General features: G+C 39.0%; 1 protein-coding gene across 3 annotated transcripts in view; it reads left to right on the top strand.

The window, feature by feature from the left end:
• Nucleotides 1–20944, top strand: part of LOC128666754 (zinc finger protein ZFP2) — a 40709-nt gene extending 19765 nt beyond the window's left edge. For all 3 annotated transcript variants that reach the window (XM_053721521.1, XM_053721522.1, XM_053721520.1), the window contains 2 exons: nt 1757–1861; nt 18977–20944. In XM_053721521.1, coding sequence (XP_053577496.1) covers nt 1757–1861; nt 18977–19857 — 986 coding nt within the window. In that variant the 3' untranslated portion in view covers nt 19858–20944. The remainder of the gene's footprint in view (nt 1–1756; nt 1862–18976) is intronic.
• Nucleotides 20945–22922: the final 1978 nt, after the last annotated feature.

The following is a 22922-nucleotide window of genomic DNA, read 5'->3' as shown; positions in this document are numbered from 1 at the left end:
CAGGACCTGGTATGCAGACCTAGTGGACATGTCATCTCTTCCACCATGGACTCTGCCTCTGAGGCAGGACCTTCTAATACAAGGTCCTTTCAATCATCCAAATCTAATTTCTCTGAGACTGACTGCATGGAGATTGAACGCTTGATTCTATCAAGGCGTGGCTTCTCCGAGTCAGTCATTGATACCTTAATACAGGCTCGGAAGCCTGTCACCAGGAAAATCTACCATAAGATATGGCGTAAATATCTTTATTGGTGTGAATCCAAGAGTTACTCATGGAGTAAGGTTAGGATTCCTAGGATATTGTCCTTTCTCCAAGAGGGTTTGGACAAAGGCTTATCAGCTAGTTCTTTAAAAGGACAGATCTCTGCTCTGTCTATTCTTTTGCACAAGCGTCTGGCAGAAGTTCCAGACGTCCAGGCATTTTGTCAGGCTTTGGTTAGGATTAAGCCTGTGTTTAAAACTGTTGCTCCCCAGTGGAGCTTAAACTTGGTTCTTATAGTTCTTCAGGGAGTTCCGTTTGAACCCCTTCATTCCATTGATATTAAACTTTTATCTTGGAAAGTTCTGTTTTTGATGGCTATTTCCTCGGCTCGAAGAGTCTGAGTTATCTGCCTTACATTGTGATTCTCCTTACCTGATTTTCCATTCAGACAAGGTAGTTCTGCGTACCAAACCTGGGTTTTTACCTAAGGTGGTTTCTAACAGTAATATCAATCAAGAGATTGTTGTTCCATCATTGTGTCCTAATCCTTCTTCAAAGAAGGAATGTCTTTTACATAATCTGGACGTAGTCCGTGCCTTGAAGTTTTACTTACAGGCTACTAAAGATTTTCGTCAAACATCTGCCCTGTTTGTCGTTTACTCTGGACAGAGGAGAGGTCAAAAAGCTTCGGCAACCTCTCTCTCTCTCTCTCTCCTTTTGGCTTCAGAGCATAATACGCTTAGCCTATGAGACTGCTGGACAGCAGCCCCCTGAAAGGATTACAGCTCATTCTACTAGAGCTGTGGCTTCCACCTGGGCCTTTAAAAATGAGGCTTCTGTTGAACAGATTTGCAAGGCTGCGACTTTGTCTTCGCTTCACACCTTTTCAAAATTTTACAAATTTGACACTTTTGCTTCTTCGGAGGCTGTTTTTGGGAGAAAGGTTCTACAGGCAGTGGTTCCTTCCGTTTAAGTTCCTGCCTTGTCCCTCCCATCATCCGTGTACTTTAGCTTTGGTATTGGTATCCCACAAGTAATGGATGATCCGTGGACTGGATACACTTAACAAGAGAACATAATTTATGCTTACCTGATGAATTTATTTCTCTTGTAGTGTATCCAGTCCACGGCCCGCCCTGTCCTTTTAAGGCAGGTCTAATTTTTAATTAAACTACAGTCACCACTGCACCCTATGGTTTCTCCTTTCTCGTCTTGTTTCGGTCGAATGACTGGATATGGCAGTGAGGGGAGGAGCTATATAGCAGCTCTGCTGTGGGTGATCCTCTTGCAACTTCCTGTTGGGAAGGAGAATATCCCACAAGTAATGGATGATCCGTGGACTGGATACACTACAAGAGAAATAAATTTATCAGGTAAGCATAAATTATGTTTTCTACTGTTCAGATACCTAAATATTGTAATAATCAGAAATATGTCACTATCTATGTTTGTCCTACATGAATATATTATTGTAATTGTTATTACCTCAATAAAAAACCTTCTTACAAAAAAAACAAAAAACCCCCCTTTCATTTTGCTTTATTTGTACAGATGAAGATAACGCTGATATAGTGAAAACTGAGATAACTGACGATCTGTATTTGTATGATGAGGTGAAGACCGAAGAGGATGAAGTTCCTATAAATATGGCTACAGGTGATTAGCGCTCATTAAGTAAAGGGAAGATTCTGTGATGTGACATTTTGTGTTATGTAAATGAGTTATATTTCCTCAGTTACACGGCTTTTCTATATACATCTAGTATCAAAAATGCTTCTTATAAAAGCTATAGCTGTTTCAAAAGTGTATTTAAGTATGCAGAGCCTAAGGTGCTTGTATTATCTGGCAATAACTCCATTTGTTAATTGCTGACATGGCACTCTGAGCAGCTGCAGTATTTAAAATGTTGGTGCACTGAGAAAAACATTAAAACAGTGATAACTTTTACTAGAAGCATTTTTGCCGATACATATATTGCAAATATGTTTCTAGTCAAAAATATGATTCATCTATGGGCATTTAAATTTTGGCCGGTATGTCCCTTTAAGGGATTTTTGCCTTTTTAAATGGATAAAACAGACAGGATAAAGTGATATTTTTGTTGTTGTTGAGAAGTTTAGCTGTAATATGCAGTTTATAAGTGTCAGGCCCATTGTGTAACGCACTATTTTTCTCCTAGGTTTTTCTTTATAGGCCTTGCTTCTGATATCTCTGTCCTATTAACATCCTGATTTACCATAGTAGGACTGTCAGAAACCTCTTCTAAATCTTAGGTACCCTTCACTGATTAATGAACCGTACCCAACGCTTAGAACCCCCCATCTGTCTTCTAACAGTTACTGTCAGGAATAGAGCTGCAACAAATAATCGTTATAATCAATAATAGATTATGAAAATAGTTGTCAACTAATCTCATTATCGATTAGTTGGTTTGCACACAACATCAGCTGCTTCACTTTGATAAACTCCTGCTCATGGTATTGTGTTTTATAGTAATGTCCTTAGCCTAAAGGACGTCTACAAATGTTTACTTTTCACTTTTTCAGGACTGTATACGCTTCTTTTTTTTTTTTTTAATTGAGGTTATAAAATATACAAATGAATGCAGGGTTACAATACAAATTTTAAACTTGAGCATATAAGAGCATTCTTACGTGGCAGTCAATAGTCTATTTTGTATGCAAGAGTTTCGGTATATAGTGTAAAAATTTTTTTAAGCTTACATAGTATATAAACAACCAATGCAACAATACTCTTTGCATATAATATATCATATAAATAAGATATAACTCTCTCTAATATATAAACATGTCAATTTGTAGATATGTAACAGATATAAATGGCCACTGTTAGGCCATGATCATTAAGGATATAAGTAGGTGGGAGTAGTAAAATTGAATTTCCAGGGATAAGGGATATATTTGGAACAGCAGAGGCAAATTTATAGTGTACTAGAACTAGTTGTAGGTGACACGTAGGTTAGATAGAGGCCATGTTTAGATTTAAATAGTGGTTAGTGAAAAAATATATATATTTTTTAAAAGATCTAATCACCTGGGAGGTAATTTATAGTTTGTTGCCTCTGTGGTATAGTATCTGTGACTAATAATTGTTGGGGAGAATAGGTCGTAGGATACATTTTCCTATGTTTACAGAGTAAACCATGTCGGGGAAGGCGGAGCCAGTAGTTAGGAATTAGGGATCTTATTTGGGTATGAGTAGAAAGAGAGACTGCAACATTGGCTAATAATAGGCCAATATCATCAGTCGTAAGTTATTTGCTAAATGTGCGGTAACACAGTAGTAGTTGTTGTTGTTGTTGTTAGTACTAGTAGGGGTTGTGAGGAAGATATGCTACTGCTAGATGGTTATATTGAGAGATTGTCACTAAGTATTACTCCATATTAGTCTGCCACATAGGCATGAGTCCTATACCCTGCGGCAAAATGCATCCTTTGTGGGTTCATTACTATGTGTTCTACATCATACAGAAGAGTCTAGCGTCATTGTTTTCAGGTCCTTCGGGACAGATTGGTCTGGGGGGGTATTCTGGGTGACAAGAAAGAAGATTAAGATTAACTCTAGGATTATTCATTTGAAATAGATACCTTTTGAGGCAATTGCATGTCTGTGTGTGAGGAACTAAACTGGCATAGGTAAGCTCCCTATCTCTGTCACTGACAATGAGACTTGGGTTGCAAGAGCCATTTGTATAAAATATAGTGTAACTTCTGATGAATAAACCATATAGGTAAAAATTTCACGTGGCAATAAAGCATATATCTAAGAGTGAGACTGGTTCCCAGAAAATAAAAAAAGACCTGTATAATAACTTTACAATAACATATAATATAGCTATACATTTTACTCATAGGGATGTGAAAGTTGGGGTGGGAGACACAACTAGACTGTATATCTGGTATGGGCCTGTGTAGGCAGTACATATCTACTCTCAGTAGCAGTAAAGTATCGTAGATATAGGACACCTTAGATACAAAAACTTAAAGAAAAGCCAGAGAGTGGAAAAAGAAAACAATAAATCAAAACCAAATACAACAAGCGCCTGAGCCTAAAGTGTGAACTTGTATCATAAGCTATATCTTTTATTTCTGGATCAGAATACTTCAGATGCAGTGCATGATCCCATGTTGATATTTTATTTTTAATGGACTGAGTTCCACCAGAGTCCTGTCTGACAGATATAGAGGGGTATATCACTTTAGTGTATGAAAGTCTGCCTCTGGTAGAGGTAAAGTCTTGGGATTAACAGAGGTCCTTGTGTAGCACAACTCCGCTAAATCTAGATTCGTAGACGTTACGAAGGAAACTTCATATTCAGGAGCTGTTGAATCTACATCTGTCTCACGCTGAGCTACTTCGATGAGGGCAGTATGTCCAATGGCATGGTCCCATGGGCAGTGTGTACGCTTGCACTGGTGGATTTCCAGGGTCCAGCATCTCTCCCAGCACTAGACTAGCCGCAGAGCTTGCAGGCAGCAAGCAGCTGATGTCTGAAGTTTGCCAAAACTTGGGCCGTGTGGTGGACTGCATAGGACTGTCTGAAAGATTGCTGTAGCCCTTCTGGTCAGTGGGTATTGGTTTTATGTGAATTCTATCACCCTGCATGGGATTAGAAATATATTAGTACCTCGTGGAGAGGATAGTACTTGTAGAGACGCGAGGCTTGTCCGGAAGCTCTGGAGGTGCCAAGTAATAAGTTATTGGGTGGAACGTTCCTAAATCTCTAGTGCTTCCATATTGGCGTCACACTTTCTGTAGCTTTGTAAGTGCCCGCTTCTATATACGCTTCTATATATTTATATAACGTTAAGAGGTGTACCTACAGCTCCGGTTCTGCTCTCTGTAATGCTGATTGCGCGACAAGGCTTTACAGTTAGGCCAGTCCAGTGATGGAATCGTCCTCTATCTTCGGCTCTGTACTCTGACCGTGCAATTTGCCAATCGCCGTGTATATGGCAATGTTGAGCAGGTCTGGCATTCAATGAGGCAGGGTGTTTGTGTTAAGATCCCAAAAAACTATCTGAATGAACTTGGATTGTGTGATGTGCAGACAGAGCTCAGCCGAGACACATCTGCTCGCTTTGACTGTTATCTCCGCACCCCCCATGTTTCTTTTTAAGTTTACACCTATATGCAGCTTATGTGCAACCCCCAAAAAAATAATAGGATTCATCATTTTGTATTTTTTTTTTAAATTAAATAATTTTTATTAGGTTTTTCAAATAATACAGAAACATCCAACATAAACATTGAATCCTCAGAGAGCATATAAAATATTAAGAACCATACATACTACTAGAGACCATTAGACATCATGAAACAAAAAAAAATTTCACATCAGTAAATGTATATCTAAAAAGGATAAAGTCTGATTGAACAGTATATATTTAAAATTGTTTAGCATATTGAAAAAAGCTCCAATGTCAACGTATAAAAGTATTGAGTAATATGCAAAAGTTAAATACCATCAAATTGAACTCTTTATGTACCAATATATAAAATATCTAAAGAAATATTTTTGAAGCATATGTAATAGCTTAATATAAAAAAGGGGAAAAAGTGCAGTATAGTACAAGGCAAACCGCAGAAGTAACTACTGGAAAATACTAGAATACTTTAGGATTTTTATAGGGGGGGAGGGGAGAGGGATAGGCGACTATAACCAGTTTATTATGGCATGTTTAGAGATATATTTAGGTGGACCCTCTGTTGAATGGTATGTCTAAGATCCATCTATCTAGTACTATTGGTAATATAAAAGCCAACCTCGTGAAGTATCGTTATGGTATAGCTAATATGAGTTATTGGACTATAAAAACATCAGCCTTCATCTGATCAACTACCACTAAAAGTATACCAAGCTGGCCACACAAACAAATGTTATTAATTTTTGAGCAAATAATTTCCATAAGACCGTTGAGAAACATCTGAAAAAGTACCACACAAGATATTATCCAGGAAGTTTAAATGTATACATTCTAAATGGATGTAACCCCAACATACAGCTGCAACAGCCCTCATAGTGACAATGTGATATAGCTGACGGTTCCAAATCAAACAGACATCTGTATTATATGTCAATCCTGACATCTGGGTGCGGGCCCTACACCCATCAGCAGGAAGACGCTACAAGTAAACAAGAGTCTGTACCCTAAAGGGGGAGTAGCAGAGGAAACTCTGTGGGGCTAGCGCACAACCAGAGGTGTAAATTGGTATGGTACATATGGTATTCAGCTATGTGGAAGGTTCAAAGGAACCCCCTTTTGTCAAAGCAGTAGTATATTAAGAGATGAGCATAGTGGGGTGAAATTAACATCCATGGGCTCATTTGCATGCACTAAGACCAACCCAAGGAAACCACCTTAGCATATCCAGGATAATGAAATATAGTTTGTATATCTGTAGCCGATACTGTCAAGGTGGTGCTACAGAGGCTTCATTTAATATTAGTTATATGCTCTATTCACAATGGACATGGACGCTGCACAGTAGGTAAACATAAAGGTTACAGCAAAGCCCAAATTGCTCCAAATGAGCTCATTTAGCAGGGATAGCTATTAGTAATGTGACCTCTATCCCGGGACTGAGGGAAATTTGAGCATTTGTAGGTTATATCAATATAGTTTCATACCTACACGCAACAAGGTTATTTTACTTACATCAGCTTACAAGGTAGATATCTCGCACTTAACAAAGGCATAAACCACCGCCTAACATCTCTATAATTCCAATAAAATTGCTAATATGGGGGAATAAAGATTGTAGAAATAACACAACTATATTGAGATTAACTACCATACCAAATACAAAGCTAAAGGAAGGGTATTAGGCATTTGGTAGTATAAGCCATGTTTTGTTTTGAATCCCTATCCTACTATTAAATATATGTATATAAATGCCTCAGATAACATATGGCTTAGAAACACATTAAACAGAATGTGTTTTACTTCAATTCTCTATATCTCTCAAATATCTCCATTACCTGATGCAACAAATAGCCTAGCTATAATATAAAAACAAAGTGTTCAAACAATGAAAACCAAATATAACTTGGAAATGCAATGAATATCAATTATGTACATCTACACCAAACATAAAGATTGTAACCCAATGATAATCTGTAGTATAAAGTCTCTCTATTGATCGGCTGTTGTGAGTGAAATGTCCACATTTATAAGTAAAGGTAGTTGCGCAGATCCACATTAGCTAGGTTCTCAGTTTAGCAATGGTAATATATGAATAAATAAATAAATAGGGCTCCAGGTACAAACATGCTCCAACATTTAGCGTAGTGCCTTCATCTAGAATAAAAAGTGTCCTGGCTCGCCTTTAATAAGTTCCATGTGCAAAGTTAAGTCAGACATGGCATTGAAACACAACACATTCCCGCTATTTAACTAAAATCCAAGCAGCTCCAAATAGTCATATATATAAGGTCCCAAGGTGGAGTCTAAGACAACTGAGAAACGCATCTAATGACCTTAATTTAGCCAACTCCAGAACGGCTCTGACAATGCGCTAAAGCCGGCAGAAACACAGGACCTGTATTCAAAGCCTCTGTGTGATCCAGTGTAATAGCTCGGATATCCAGCAAGGCTAATGCTCCAGGCCCAAGTGCTATGAGATCCGTATTCCTCTCCAGACCCAGTAAAATGTTAGGCACCTTATATATACACTCAGCGAACGCTTCCAGCGGGTAGTCCAAACTAGGGCAATCTAGAAGAAAATTCACTGGTACAGAGTGTAGCAAGTTTAGAGCATTTGCTGCTTCTACACGATTACCCTTAATGGTGATCTTGCCTGTCCCCAGTTCTTGCGTGTTCACAAGCACTGCTATAGCTAGAAAGGAGATAGTAACCTGACTGTCAGCGGCTCCAACTTGTTTAGCTACAATTAAATCCGCAGATCCTTCAGTATCCGTGGCCGATTCTCTGTTCCCATACCATGATCCTGTATGCGCGTCCTCTTGCTCATAAGCATTATTAGAAGATGCCTTGTTAACAAGAGCCTCATGTAAGACTTGTGTAAGGCTGTGAAAGTGGTTATGGAGGAGCTGCGCCAACTCTGATTCCCACATGGCTACGGCCTCCCGCATGGTGATATTGCCGTTTAGCTCATTAGGTCAGAAACATCTCAACAAACTCCCACACCTCCAATACAATTAACCAGGCACGGTTGGGTTCAGTTTTTGGTTTCCAAAACACACATTTAGGAACAAATATCCATATTTATAGCAAATTATAGCCAGGAGCTTGACACAGGCATGTCTTGTTCCTTGGCTGGCTGGCTCCGCCCCCATTATTTGTATTTTTTTATATTAAATCAGGTTATTTGGGACTATACTTTCCATAATATAGTGCCAAGTTTGTTTTTTTTTTTTACCTTTTTTAGCCCTAGATTGATGGGATTTGCTATTTGAATTGATGTGCACTATTATCTGTTTGCACAATTATTAGCTAATTTGCTTTTTATTACTGATTATATGCACTGTATAGATAAATGTGTAAGGCTTTGTCCTGTTATTGATATATAGTCCAGGCTTACTTTGAGAGGCCCCTTACCAAGGAGGAAAACACTTTGCATTGATTGAGCTAACAAAGATAAATATCCCACCTTGGCAAAATTGGCAAAACCCTACTTATGCATCTAAGGCACGTCAACACCATCTGAGCGCCTCTTCTCTGTGGCAGGCAAAATAACTGCAAAAAGAGAGCCAGCCTTAGCCAGTAGCATGTGGACATTTTTTGCATTTCAATTCAGTTTCTGGAAGTCTACAGTTTTCTAGTTCTACCTCTTTTCCTCAAGTTTGTGTTTTTGCTTTAATTATAAAAATGTGCTCTGCTGCTTAAAAATTGTCAAACCGTTTTACTCTGAAGTTTATATTTGTAACACTCAGTATGTCTATTTTATTTTAAATACATGGGGGGAAAAGTGATTTTTTTTTTTAAAAAATCCTATTAGTTGATTAATCGAAAAGGTAATCAACCTATTAAGCGATTATAAAAATAATCGTTAGTTGCAGTCCTAGACAGGAACTTTCTCGGTCTTCTAAGTGTTAGGTGTCCTTTTATTAGTTAGTGTTATCTGCTCTCATAAAGTTTATCTACATAATAGTTTGACTTGTAAGGGCAGAAACTCCCTAAGTAATATGGGGCAAAAGAGCTAAATTTGTCTCTGTGGGTGTTTTGGATGATAGCGAGTGGTTGAGGGGGCTAGAGACAACTAGTGTGTTGAGAGATAATTTAGTTTCTGATAGAATCATTTTTGTTGTTGAAGTGACTGGCAAAATCTTAAGCTGAGAGAGAAGTGGTAGTAGGGGGTGGGCGGAAAAGGGTATTGAAGCGAAGAGCAGATATTTTGGGTTTGGAAAGAAGAGAAGTAATTCTTAAGGATATTTTGTTATACTTTAGAGGTCCTATGGTATTGTCCTATGGTTTACTCTCCTAAGGTTGTTGTGGTGTTTGTTGTTTTTTTGTTGTTGTTTTTTTTTCCTGTCCCTGATTCTGTCTTTGAGATGGTTAAGCCAGGTAATCCCTTTTTATTCCTTCAGCAAGGTTTAGGTATATGTATCCTTTGTTGGTTACTAATATTGAACTTTGGGTATCTGTTCCTAAGGTTGATGGGAAGACCCTTTAGATTGATTTCTGATGAAGTGCATGCACGTATAAGCGAAATGCGTCATAAGAGGGAGCACACCTTTACCTCTGGCTCAGATCCAATAAACTACTGGATTGTATCTACTAAGGGACTCGAGCATGTTTTTTTTTTCTCTTTATATCTGTTTCTAAGGTTAATAGGAAGACCCTTTTTAAATTTTAAGTTCTAATCCTTCCATAGGAGGGTTTTTCTGCAAGCAGGTGCTATTTTTAGACCAGCAGTGTTTATTGCTGGTGTGGCTGCTGCTTCTACCATTTGGTTTAATAGTCTTTCTAAGCAGGTTCATGATGATTTCTGCTAGTGAAGCTGCTTTTTAGCCTTTTTGGAATTGTTCTAATGTGCTAGTGCTTTCATTTGTGTTGCTGTTATTGACATAATTTAGTTTCAGTCTAAGAATGTCTTTAAAAAGAACTTTCTAGAAATACTTTATGGTTAGTCTTCATCTGCTGATATGGTTTCTAAATCCAGGTTTTTATCTCTTTTCAGGGAAAGATGTTTTTGTTTTGGTTTGGATTCTATTATCTCTATTGTGACTGGAGGTTAGGAAGTTTTTTCTTCCACAGGACAGAAGTCCAGAGGCTAATCTAGAGCTTCAAATTGATTTTAGCCTTTTCGTCAGAACAGGGAACAGAAGTCAAATTCCTCTTTCAGGAAAAAGTTTGCTTTTACTCTGCAAGCCTAGTTTATTCTGGAACAATTCTAAGTAGTTCAGAGAATCTACTTCTTTTTCCAAGTCTCCTCAAAGGTATGGTCCCAATCCAGAGGCTCTGGTAGAAGGTAGTTTAGGATCCCTGAGTTGTAAGTATAGTTTCTCAGGGTTATCAAATCTTTTCAAAGCTAAGCCTTCCAGAGGAAGGTTAATTCTGTCCTTTGTTCCTATAATCCTGTGAAGGTTCAGGTCTTTTTTTTTTTTTTCTTTTTTAAGTCAAGTTCTAGGGACTGGGTTTATGGGAATGATCCTGCTCCTTTGTTGGATCATGGGATGGGATTTTATTCAAATCTTTCTTGTTCCAAAGGAGAGAGGGATTTTCAGATTGTAATATCCAGAGTTTCTACTTTCAAAATAGGACCTATTTTGGCCATTCTGTTTTTGTTTAGCTAAGTCAGTTTATGCCCCCTTAGATTTTACGAATACTTACCTTTGTGTTCGAATTTAGAGAACCTTATTGTTAAATTTTGCCTTTCTAGGACAAGCTCTTTCAGTTTGTTACTCTACCAGAATTTTTATGGGAACACTTTTGTCTGATTAGAACTCGGGGTATTGCAGTGTTTCTTTACCTGATCAATATCTTGGTTCTGCTTTTCTTTTTTTTCCATTTAGGAGAATCTCTCAGTTTCAGACTTTTATGGTTTCCAAGGGGTTCTCTGGTTTCTCAAACAAGGGTTGTTTTTCTGTGAATTTAAGTTTCCATGAATCTTTCTTTGAGAGCTAGTACTCAAGGTGTTTGGTTTTCTCTAAAGGTTAGGGTGCCAATTAATATTATTTATAGAATTCTGTGCAATCTTCCTGATTTGGCCTCTTTTGAAAAGGGAATCTTATCTCTGTTTTCGACTCACATTTTATTTTTTTGGTAGTGGCTTTCATAAGGGGTCAACTCGTAGTTCCCTACTTATGGAAGAACTGTCTCAATTTTTTTTTTTGGGGCTGGAGCCAATTGTTGCCTAATTTCTGCAGTTTATTCCAGGAGTAAACGACTGGGAAACAGGCATCGGTCATTGCATCCAGGGGAGTGGTCTCTTTATCTGGATGCTTTCATCAGTGGATCTTTGGGGTCTCCCAGGGATAGTTATGTTGGTATTTCAATAGAAACTGAAAGGATTATTATTCAATGTGAGGTCCAGGGACTCTCAGGGTAATTTTTAGAAGCTTTGTAAGCTCCATTGTCGTTAAATCTGGTTTATGTTGTGGTGTGTTGTTGTTGTTGTTGTTGTGTTTTTTTTTCCTCTCTACTCTGGTGGTTCTTCCCAGAGTGATTACAAAGGTCAGGTTATTATCCAAATAGCTTCAGTTTGACCTTGCAGGTTCTGATGTGCAGGTCTGGTTCAGTTATCCCATTGCTCTTTTTTGGTCTCTTCCTCTGAGTCTGGACCTTCTGTCTTAAAGTGATTGTAAACTTTAGTATTTTAATACACAGTATATAAAATTACTTATAAATACAGGGGCAATTTAAATCATTATAATATTTAAAGATGCTTCCTTTGTAAAATATTTACCATTTAGAGATGGTAAACAATGAGCCATTCCTCCGCCTGCATCTCTTGATTTAGCCGAGTGATGTTGAATTCGACTTCATCCAATCGTTGCATGCCCCACAAGCTTGATGCCAAGTGGGGCACGCAACGATTATATGGAAAAATTAAGGTTTTATTCTAATCAGCCTACACTATACTAATGTCTGTGGGTTTGTGCATTCAAAGGTGGCTGAAGTCTCTGTTACGTTTGTGTTATTTTGTCCTTCCTGTATGTTTGTTATAAATCCATATTTATAGCTACACCATGAAGATTTCCTCAGCCAATTGAATCCAAGTTTTATGTCCAGATGATACACTGAAGATAAGTAGCCAGTTACCTGAAGGTATCACTGTTATTGAAGAAATGTTGTGACTGTTATGACCTTTCTATTCATTAGCTGTTAGCCTCCTTTGGTGCTGGACCATGTTGTTGTTTGACTTCTGCATAAGGACATAACCTATGTGCTTCCTTTAAAGTTCCTGGAAAGATTTGATGTTATGGCACTTATCACCCTCTGGCTTTTTGTATTCCAAACCCTTTGAAATCCTGGTAAACATTATTGTTGGTGTTTATGAATTTTCAGAGAGATAACCGTTGTCTCACCTGTCTTGATATTTTGTGTTAGATGAAAATGTTTTAAGGATTCAAGAAGAAATTGCGTACAATGTGATGAGTTACTACATTTTATTGTTGAATTGTTTTGTGAACATGATTTCTTTCTAATGACAGTGAGAGTCCATGAAATCCTTTCATAACCTATGAGAAATAATTCACCTGGCAACCAGGAGGAGGTAAATACACCCTAAACAAAGCATTAAATATCCCTTCCACTTCCCCCTACCCTCTCAGTAGTTCTTGTTTCATGGAGGTTGTCTGATTGTATTGTCCTCAATGGATTGTTTCCTGCAGGAGAGGACAGGGTAGTTGTAGAAAACAACGTCATTCTCTTAGTATAGTCTTAGTGTTTGCTAGCTTCTGGATGTTGAAGGGAAGTTCCCTTGCCTCCTTCAAGCATACTTGTGCTATCCTCCTTTTCTTAGTCAAACTGTGTTGGTTACACTGATTTTCCTTTGTTACAGGATGTAAAAAAGCTGGGTAAGTCCTGTTTTGATTTTCCTATTTTCATGGCTTGTTGCCTAAGAATATAGGAGAATAGTTTGATTGCAAACCAAGGCTATCCAAGGACCTTCTCAGTGAAGGGGGTGATATTGGTTAAACATTCAGATGGTATGCCCACAAGCCTGCTAAATAATATTTACTGGGACCCTTGCAGATATTTACTGGGACCCCACTGTAAAACTAGGCTGTAACACTCTGCAAGAGGCAGTCTGCAGGCAAGGGGGCTAGTTGCCTTTCTGCATTGGGACTTGTGGAGCTCTCTTAGGATCTAGTATGGCTAATGCATTTATTTGGGAACCGAAGTAGGCTTTCTGCCTTCTCATTTTTTTTGTTTTCTTGCTGTGCTCCAGGTTGTGCTTATAAGGAGGTTCGCTACTTTAGTATCACTCCGGTCTTTCTCTAGATGCTTGGGTAGACCGGTGCATGATGTTTGGGCAGACCTTTCTTCAGCAGCGCCATTTCTAGCTGCCCTGTGGCGGGGCCTGGATAATCGGACCTTCCCGCTACAGGTCAGTTTTCGGTGCACATGCTCCACTCCTTTGCTGAATTTACTGAATGAGTTAGCGCTTCAACGCAGGGTTCCTGATGATATGACTTCTGCAGAAGGGGGTGGGAGCGACAGATCATCAATCTAGTATTATAGTGGGTATCTCCTGCCCTAACGCTAAGCAAGTTAGTTACGGGCGCCACCAGGCTTTATCATTTTTGGGGTTCGGCATCTGGTGTTTTTATAGTTGCGCATCGGACATAGTTATTTTATGCTACACATTTATTGCTGCACAATATATTTTATATTTCATCTGCGGTGATGTACTTAATCTGTTGTACTATGGAGTTTAGCGTGCATTACTCAAGTGATTAGTCTGTGTACTCATCTATTATCCATTTCTGCTGTACAATACCTTTACCTGTCCATCTGTGGGCAACTGGGTGCATACAACAATGGGAATAGTTTTCCTATCATTCTGTTTTATTTCAGTGAACTTTTGCCTAAATATCTGTGGATCTGCAGCAACAGACATATGTAATTTTGAGTTTGCTCCATTACATTTAGGGTGCATACTGCATTGAAAATAGTTTATCCCGGTGCTCGACAAATCTGTTTCTATCAACTTTCAAGTACATTAAAGGGTTTAGTAAAACTGAGGCTGTGGGTATTTTACATAAAATGGAAAATTCAAGAACAAGGGGTCATGAGCTCAAGCTAAAGGGTAGTAGATTCAGAAGTAATTTGAGGAAGCACTTCTTTACAGAAAGAGTGATTGATTTATGGAATAAACTTCCTCAAGAGGTAGTAGCAACAAACACTGTGGGGGACTTTAAAAATGCATGGGACAAGCATAGGGCTATCCTACGAACTAGATAAGTTTATACTGTTAGGTAAGGTCGGGCAGACTTGCTGGGCCTATGGCTCTTATCTGCCGTCAATATCTATGTTTCTATGTTTAAAAGTTTGGAGCCAGTAACAATATTTAGGAGCCAGGCATACTTTTAGAAGCCAGACAGTGGTATTTGTATATAGAGATTAACCAAAAAACTTAGGAGCCAGGGGTAGAATTCTAGGAGCCAATGACTCCCTGGCTCCTGGATTTGTTGAGCCAAGGTTTATCTTATTGTTGGGTTACTTGTTATTAGAGCACAATCCTGTTGCCTAAATATCTGTGGATCTGCAGCGACAGACTTCTTGTATTTAGGCGTTTTAACCATTAGATTTAAGTATTCTCTTCAACAAGAATAATTTATACTATTTACTTATCTATTCTTTATCTCTGTACAATTTTTGCCTACATGTATGTAGATGCCGCAATATCTTACGTATTGCGTTTAGATTTTATATGCACTTTACTTTAATGAGTGTAGTTTTTTTAATCTGAGTCTCTTGTTGTTTCTTGCTGTGCTATACTACAGTAACATCAGATGTATTTATCCTGCACCTTTAGTTTAGGTGCATAGTGGCGTACTGTTGTCTCTTCTTTTTCTGCTGTGTAATTTCTCCTTCACGGTTGTGTTTTCTTACCCTGCACGATTTAGATTTTAGAGTGCATAATATAATTAGGGGTCGATTTATCAAATGCTTTGCCCCGCTATGGCTGCAGGTTCTCACAAGAGAACCTACAGTCTGTATTTAACAAGCAGCCGTCATCAGACTGCTGCTTCCTTAACCTTTCGCCATTTCGTAGGTGGCAAATTTCGAGTCCGGGGTGATTGACAGCTCCTGCCCGCGATTGGCTGTGCATGGGTAGGGGCGGTATTATTTAATGCAAATAATTTTTTATATATGTTAACTTTACTATGTTAAGTGGCCAATGTAGCCTAGCAAATAGTTTTGTGGCCTGGCTACCTCAGTGGTTGTTGGTTCTGAGCTTTTTCTTTATGCTCTGAGCTGCTGAGATTTTTTTTTTCTCTGTCTAAAATATTGTCTATTGTTGGGCGGTATTTACTTAAATACTCACATTTTATGTTTCAACCCTATTGACTCTGCACACTTTGGTACTGATATCGTTCTATATATTTTGTAATAGTAATAATATATATTTTTCCAACAGGACAAACAACCAAGTCGGAATAGCCTGGTGTGGCCCAAGAATAAACAGCCCAAGAACCGACCCCATACAATAAGTCTGCATCACGGATAGGCCCCTGACCTGGACTCAGGTCAAGTAGGGAGCAGGTTATCTCGCTCCCAGGAGGCCTGGGTTCAGTCCGTTTAGGACCCCCTTGGGTTCTGGACTTTTTATCCAAGGAATCAAACTAGGCTTCTGTTTTCACCCTCCTAGGGGCAGGTTCCTACTTTTAAGGATCTCTGAGAAGCCAGAATAGAGATCAGCGCTCCCTGTGCTGTGTAGACTACCTGGTATCTCTGGGGGTTGTTGTCCCCATACCTCTGGCAAAGAGGGGAGAAGGATTTTCTTCTAACCTTGTCTTTTTTTCCCAAAACGGAGGGATCCTATAGTCCCATTTTAGATCTGAAGTGCCTCAACAAATTATTGAGGGTACTTCCTGTCAATCTGGAAACTCAGGCCATTCTTCCTCTCGTGCAGGAGGGTCAGTTCATGACCACATAGATCTGAAGGATGCATACCTTCACAATCATTTCTTCCCAAATCTTCTAAGGTTCCTACGATTTGCGTTCCTGAACAAGCATTTCCAATTCGTAGCTCTTCCATTTGGTTTGTCTACGGCTCCCAGGATCTTTAGAAAAGTTCTAGGGGCTCTCCTAGATGTAGCCAGACTACAGAAGATCGCTGTGGCGCCATAGTTGGAGCTCATCTGGGTTCATGAATCCTTTTTTACATTTAGCGAAGTCTCACACTGAGAAGTTACTTTGATATCTTTAGAAAGCATGGCTGGGCGTTAATTCTTACGCAAAACAAAAGTTTTCTCCCAACACGAGAGTGCAATTTCCAGGGATCATCATAGATTCCATCAGCATGCGCATCTATCTCCTAGAAATACGCAGATAGCAATTTCAGGGTGCCTGTTTTTTTTTTTTTTTTTTTTTTTTTTATCCACTCAGTGGTTGAATGCAGGGTTGTAGATCTTATGATGGTGGCTTTGGATGCAATTCCTCTTTCTTGCTTTCTTCTCTACAGTTGTGTGTGCTCAGGCAATGGAATGAAAATTATTTATACCTGTCCCAGGTAATCTCTGGATTCGGAGACAAGGGAGTCTCTATTTCCTGGTGGCTGTCTCGGGAACCTGTTCTCCAGGGCATGTGCTTCCTACGCCCTTCCTGGAAGATCTTATCACGTGATGCAAGTTTAACAAGCTGGGGTGCTGTGTGGCGTTTTCTCTGAAATGCTCGGGGTAACTGGCACCCAGAGGCAGCGATCCTCCCATTTAACATACTGGAGCTCTTCAGTTGTGCCTCCAGTAAATATCTCTATGGTGGCCTATGTCAATCACCAGGGCACAACTTTAAGTTCTCAAGCAATCCGAGAGGTATCTTGTATCCTTCACTGGGCAGAGGCTTATCGATGCCAGATATCAGCCATCTACATTCCTGGTGTGAACAATTGGGAAGCAGCTTCTCAGAGCAGGCAGACTCTGCATTTCGGGGAATGGTAGCTAAACCAGGAGGTGCTTTGCGAGATATACCACTGGTGGGGGTACCTCAGGCGGAGTTGGTGGATGTTTTAGGAGTCCCTTGGCTTTTCAATCTAGTGTATCCTTTTTCTCATTGTTCTGCTTCATTGAGCAATAGTTTTAATCAAGAGGGAATTCTAGAGATTCTGTTAGCTCCTGCATGTCCACATAAGACTTGTGGAGGTTTTTTTTCCTGTATAGGTGTGCAGACTGTGGGTTCCCTAGGCACAAGGTGAAGTCTCTGTGAATCCTTCAATTTCTACAGGATGGTTTGGAGAAAGGTCTGTCGGCTAGTTCTCTTAAAGCTCTGGTTTCTGTTTTTTCTGTGTTGTTGCATAAGAGGTTGGCTCGTTTGCCAGATGTCCCGTCGTTTGTTCAAAGTTAGAGGAGCAATAGGTGTGAAAACTGTTCTAATTCTATAAATAGCTTGAAGGTGTTTTTTCTGTTAGCTACTGTATCTGCATTGTCTGCCCTCCAATGTGGCGGCCTTATCTAGTGTTTTATTCGGATAAGGCTGTACTGTGGATAAGGATGTGGTTTTTACCTACTTTATCTTAACTCACAGTATTGAATAAAAAAAATGTTCCGTCTTTTTTGTTACAATCCTTCCTCTGAGGAAAAGCTATTGCATAATCTGGATGTAATTAACGCCTTAAAGTGCTATCTACATGCTACCAAGGAGTTCCATTGCATTCTGGTAAACGCAAATGTCAGAAAGCCACAGCTGTTACTCTATCCTTCTGACTCCGATCTTTGCTTGGCGTAAATAGAATTGGGCCAGCAGCCTAAATCACAGAATGCAGTACATTCTCTTGTGCAGTGTATTTTTTTTCCTGGACCTTCAGGCATTAGGCTTCAGTTGAACAGATATATGAGGGTGCTACTCATCAGATACTTTCACAAAATGTTACAGCTTTTGATGTTGCCTCAGCAGAGGTGGTGGTGTCTAGTGTTTAGGACTACCTTAATTTTTTTGGACTCCAAAGCTTGGGTATTACTTTCCCATAGTTTATGAATGGATTTCATGGACTCTCCCTGCCATTAGAAAGAAAACATAATTTATGCTTACCTTAAAATGTTCTTTTTTGGCAGTGAGCCTACGAACCTGTCCTGAAATAATGTTGTGGCGGCAGTCTTTTGGCACCTCTGTACCCCTTTTTGTCTCTACTTTTTCTTATCCTTGACTTGAACTACTGTGAGGGTAGGGGAAGTGGGAGGGATACTTAATGTTTTGTTTAGGGTGCCTTCACGGCTTTGCCTCCTTCTGGTAGCCAGGTGAAGTATTTCCCATAGGTTATGAATGGATTTTGTGCACTCTCCTTGCCAAGAAAGAAAATAATTTATCAGGTAAGCATAATTATGAATTTGAAAACTCTAATTTTTGTTAAATGTAATTAAAATATTTAAAATTATTGTAGCAGAATTACTTTCTAGACATTCCAGACATATTAATTTGCACATGTTCATCTTCATTAGTCCCCAGTGTTCAGTAAACTCTTTAAGCCTTATCTTGGTGACTGGAAAAAGGGGAAGCGTTCATAGCTGGTCCTCTCCCCTTGTTGTTGACACTAATTCTGAACAGTTAAAATGTTTTTAAAATGATATAATGTGCCATTAATTAGTAACATTACTCTCATTGTATTTCTTTTTAACAGGTGGATTCACAAACTGCAATAATCCTAGTTATGATCAGAATTCAGATGCTTCTTTCAATATTTTCCAAAATGAAAGTAACCAAGTAGGACATGTATGTCCTGAATGTGGAAAATGCTTTGCCGGGATGTCAAATCTTATTGTACATCAGAGAATCCATACAGGAGAGAAATCGCTTTCATGTCCTGTATGTGGGAAATGTTTTACCCAGAAATCACATCTTATTGACCATCTGAAAATTCATACAGGAGAGAAGGAATTTTCATGTCCTGTATGTGGGAAATGTTTTACCCAGAAATCGTATGTTACTGAACATATGAAAATTCATACAGGAGAAAAACCAGTTTCATGTTCTGACTGTGGGAAACGTTTTAGAAGCAAATCGCAACTTAGAAGACATCAGACAATTCATACAGGAGAAAGGAGATTTGTATGTTCTGACTGTGGAAAATGTTTTAGTCAGAGAGCACATCTTATTGGTCATTTGAGAATTCATTCAGGAGAAAAAGCATTTTCATGTTCTGAATGTGAGAAATGCTTTAGTTCGAAATCAACTCTTGCTGCTCATATGAAAACTCATACAGGAGAAAGGGCATATTCATGTCCTGATTGTGATAAATGCTTTGCAAAGAAATCAACTCTTACTAGTCATCAGGTTACTCATACAGGAGAAAAGCCATTTTCATGTCCTGATTGTGGGAAATGTTTTAGTCAGAAATCAACGCTAACCGTTCATCAGAGAACTCATAAAGCAGAAAAGGAATTTTCATGTTCTGAATGTGGGAAATGTTTTACTCTGAAAACAACTCTTACCGCTCATCAGAGAATTCATATTAAAGAGAAAACATGTTTTGATTTTGGGATGTTAATGATGAATTATTGATGACTGTGTTGTAATCCTTAGGGGAGTGGGGGCCCTCAAGCAGTTTTTAGGTGGCCACGTGTGCTTGCCAATGCTGGAGGAATGAATACCCACGTTCCAGAAACCTGAAAGAATTAGGCGGATGCAGTCTAGAATAGGGAGCTAGATTGAGGGTCAGTAGAAAAACACTCAAGGCTCACTGTTTGCAAGAACAGGCGATTGTTTTGCAAATAGTGTGTAACTTGGGGAAATATAAAGTTTAAGCACAATAAAAAATAAATATTGTTCTGAGGTTATCTCTAGTTACTTATAATAGGTAATCAAAAATGCTTAAGCAAACCCAAGACCCCTTTATTTAAAAAAAGGAACTTTTTAAATTTAAAACAAGTCCCTATATAAGTTTGAATAGACAGGTGATGACTGTGGAAATAGTGATCACCTGACAAAGAGAATTTTCCTTTGAGTAAAGGCTCATGGGAGATTATATAAATATACTTAAAGATCCTTCTTCATGTAGGGTACTGTTGAGGTCATTCTAGTCGGGTGATCATGGAGGTGACTGTCTCCCTAGCTATAAGAGGCTTCCAAAAGCCCCTGTCTGGATTAGGATAGCCATCTCTGGCTACAGCAAAAAATGCTTAAAGGGACATGAAACTCAAAAAATGTTCTTTCATGATTCAGATAGCCAATACAATTTTAAGCCAATAACACGAGGCATCCATGTACAGCCACCAATCATCATCTACTGAGCATATTTAGATAGCCTTTCAAAGAAGGATCTCAAGAGAATGAAGCAAATTAGATTATAGAAGTAAATTGGAAAGTTGTTTAAAATTGTATTCACTATCTGAATCATGAAATTAAAAAAAATGACTGCATAAAATGCATTGTACTAAAATGTAAGGGAATTTTTTTTCTTTTCTTTTTGAATATCAGTTGATTAGTTCTATTTCAAAAATCACTGTTAATTTTTCTCCATCAATGCTTATTTTAAGTCACCTAATAGAATTGTAGATTCACAAACATTTTGACAATAGAGTTTAGAAAAATAAGCTCACACTATTGTTTCACAACTTTGTAATAAAATATCCTTTATTTTGTCACACTGCTACGTTCTCGTGTCATCATATATACATACAAGAATGGTACCGTTTGATTTTGCTGGACCTAAGGTATAAAAAAACAAAAGAACTTTATCATTTCTGTAGGTTTCTTACTGAAAACAAGACTTCCAGTAGTGCTTATATGGGAGCAGCATCTAAACTAAAAAAAAAAGCTCAGGGGTGTTTAATGGTTCAGCAGTGAAGGGGTTACACATTTTCTGCAGACTGGTATAATAACTTCCCTTGTAAAATACAGAGTAACCATTAATTTGGAAATGAGGCACCCATATAAATGGTGCATGTAAGTTGTATACTCTGATTAACCTTTTCATGCATGCTATGTATTAGACATTCCGGTACATGGATAATGTGTAACAGGATCGGAGGGCCAAAATTAAACTTTTTAATTGTAGCTCTTGCTGGTGCCTTTACCTTACCTGCACGGCTGTCAACTGAATAAAGCTTTTTTTGTACTGTTGTAAACTAGCAGGTGATAGAGCTGCCGTATCAGCCGCCCCACTGAAAGTAAGAGCAGTGCACTCCTATATTTTTCTTAAAGGGACATTAAACCTCAACATTTTTCTTTTGTGATTCAGATAAATTTTTAACCCCTTAACGACACGTTGTACAGGGTTCGTCATACAAAAACTGGTCTTTAAAGACCAACGACGTACCCTGTACGTCGTCAGTGGTTACAAGCGGCTGGAAGCGATCCTGATCGCTTCCAGCCGCTTTCAAGGTATTGCTGTGATGCCTCGATATTGAGACATCACTGCAATACCTTTTTTTTTGCACACCGATGCAGAGAGAGCCACTCTGTGGCCCTCTCTGCATCGGCCAGCGATGGTGCAGATCGTTGGTGGGTGGGAGCCATTGCAGGGAGGCGGTGGGAGGCCCATCGCTGGGGAACTTCCGTTCCGGCCAGCAGTTGTGACTGTTGGGTGTGTGCGGGAGGTGAGGGGCGGATGCGCGTGCACCCGCTATCTAGCCACATTAAAAAATAAGACGTGGGTGGCAGAGGAGGGGGAAGGCAGCACTACAGAAAAAGTAGGTTTTAGATTTAAAAAGCCACATTTGTTTGCAAACTGGGTTCTGGCAGACCGTAAATAAATAATAAAAAAAGCCTTTTATTTTAGTACTGACAGACTTTCTGCCAGTACTTAAGATGGTGGGGACAATTGTGGGGTGGGGGAGGAAAGAGCTGTTTGGGAGGGATCAGCGGGTGGGATGTGTCAGGTGGGAGGCTGAACTCTATACTAAAGCTAAAATTAACCCTTCAAGCTACCTAATTAACCCCGTCACTGTTGGGCATAATAAGTGTGGTGCGCAGCGGCCTTCTAATTACCAAAAAGCAATGCTAATTAACCCCCTTCACTGCTGGGCCTAATACAAGGGTGCGCAGCGGCATTTAGCGGCCTTCTAATTACCAAGAAGCAACGCCAAAGCCATATATGTCTGCTATTTCTGACCAAAGGGGATCCCAGAGAAGCATTTACAACCACGTGTGCCATAATTGCACAAGCAGTTTGTAAATAATTTCAGTGAGAAACTCAGTGAAAAAGTGAACCGTTTTTTTTTTTATTTGATTGAATTTGGCGGTGAAATGGTGGCATGAAATATATCAAAATGGGCCTAGATCAATACTTTGGGTTGTCTACTACCCTACAAGCTACCTAATTAACCCCCTTCACTGCTGGGCCTAATACAAGTGTGGTACGCAGCGGCATTTAGCGGCCTTCTAATTACCAAGAAGCAACGTCAAAGCCATATATGTCTGCTATTTCTGACCAAAGGGGATCCCAGAGAAGCATTTACAAACATTTTGTGCCATAATTGCACAAGCTGTTTGTAAATAATTTCAGTGAGAAAGCTAAAGTTTGTCAATTTTTATTTGATCGCATTTGGCGGTGAAATGGGGGCATGAAATATACCAAAATGGGCCTAGATCAATACTTAGGGTTGTCTACTAAAATATATATATAT

The sequence above is a fragment of the Bombina bombina genome, chromosome 7 (genome assembly GCF_027579735.1).
Source record: "Bombina bombina isolate aBomBom1 chromosome 7, aBomBom1.pri, whole genome shotgun sequence".
NCBI classification, from domain to species: domain Eukaryota; kingdom Metazoa; phylum Chordata; class Amphibia; order Anura; family Bombinatoridae; genus Bombina; species Bombina bombina.
Note: the sequence above shows the minus strand (reverse complement) of the source record. Positions and strands in the feature narration are given on the sequence as shown.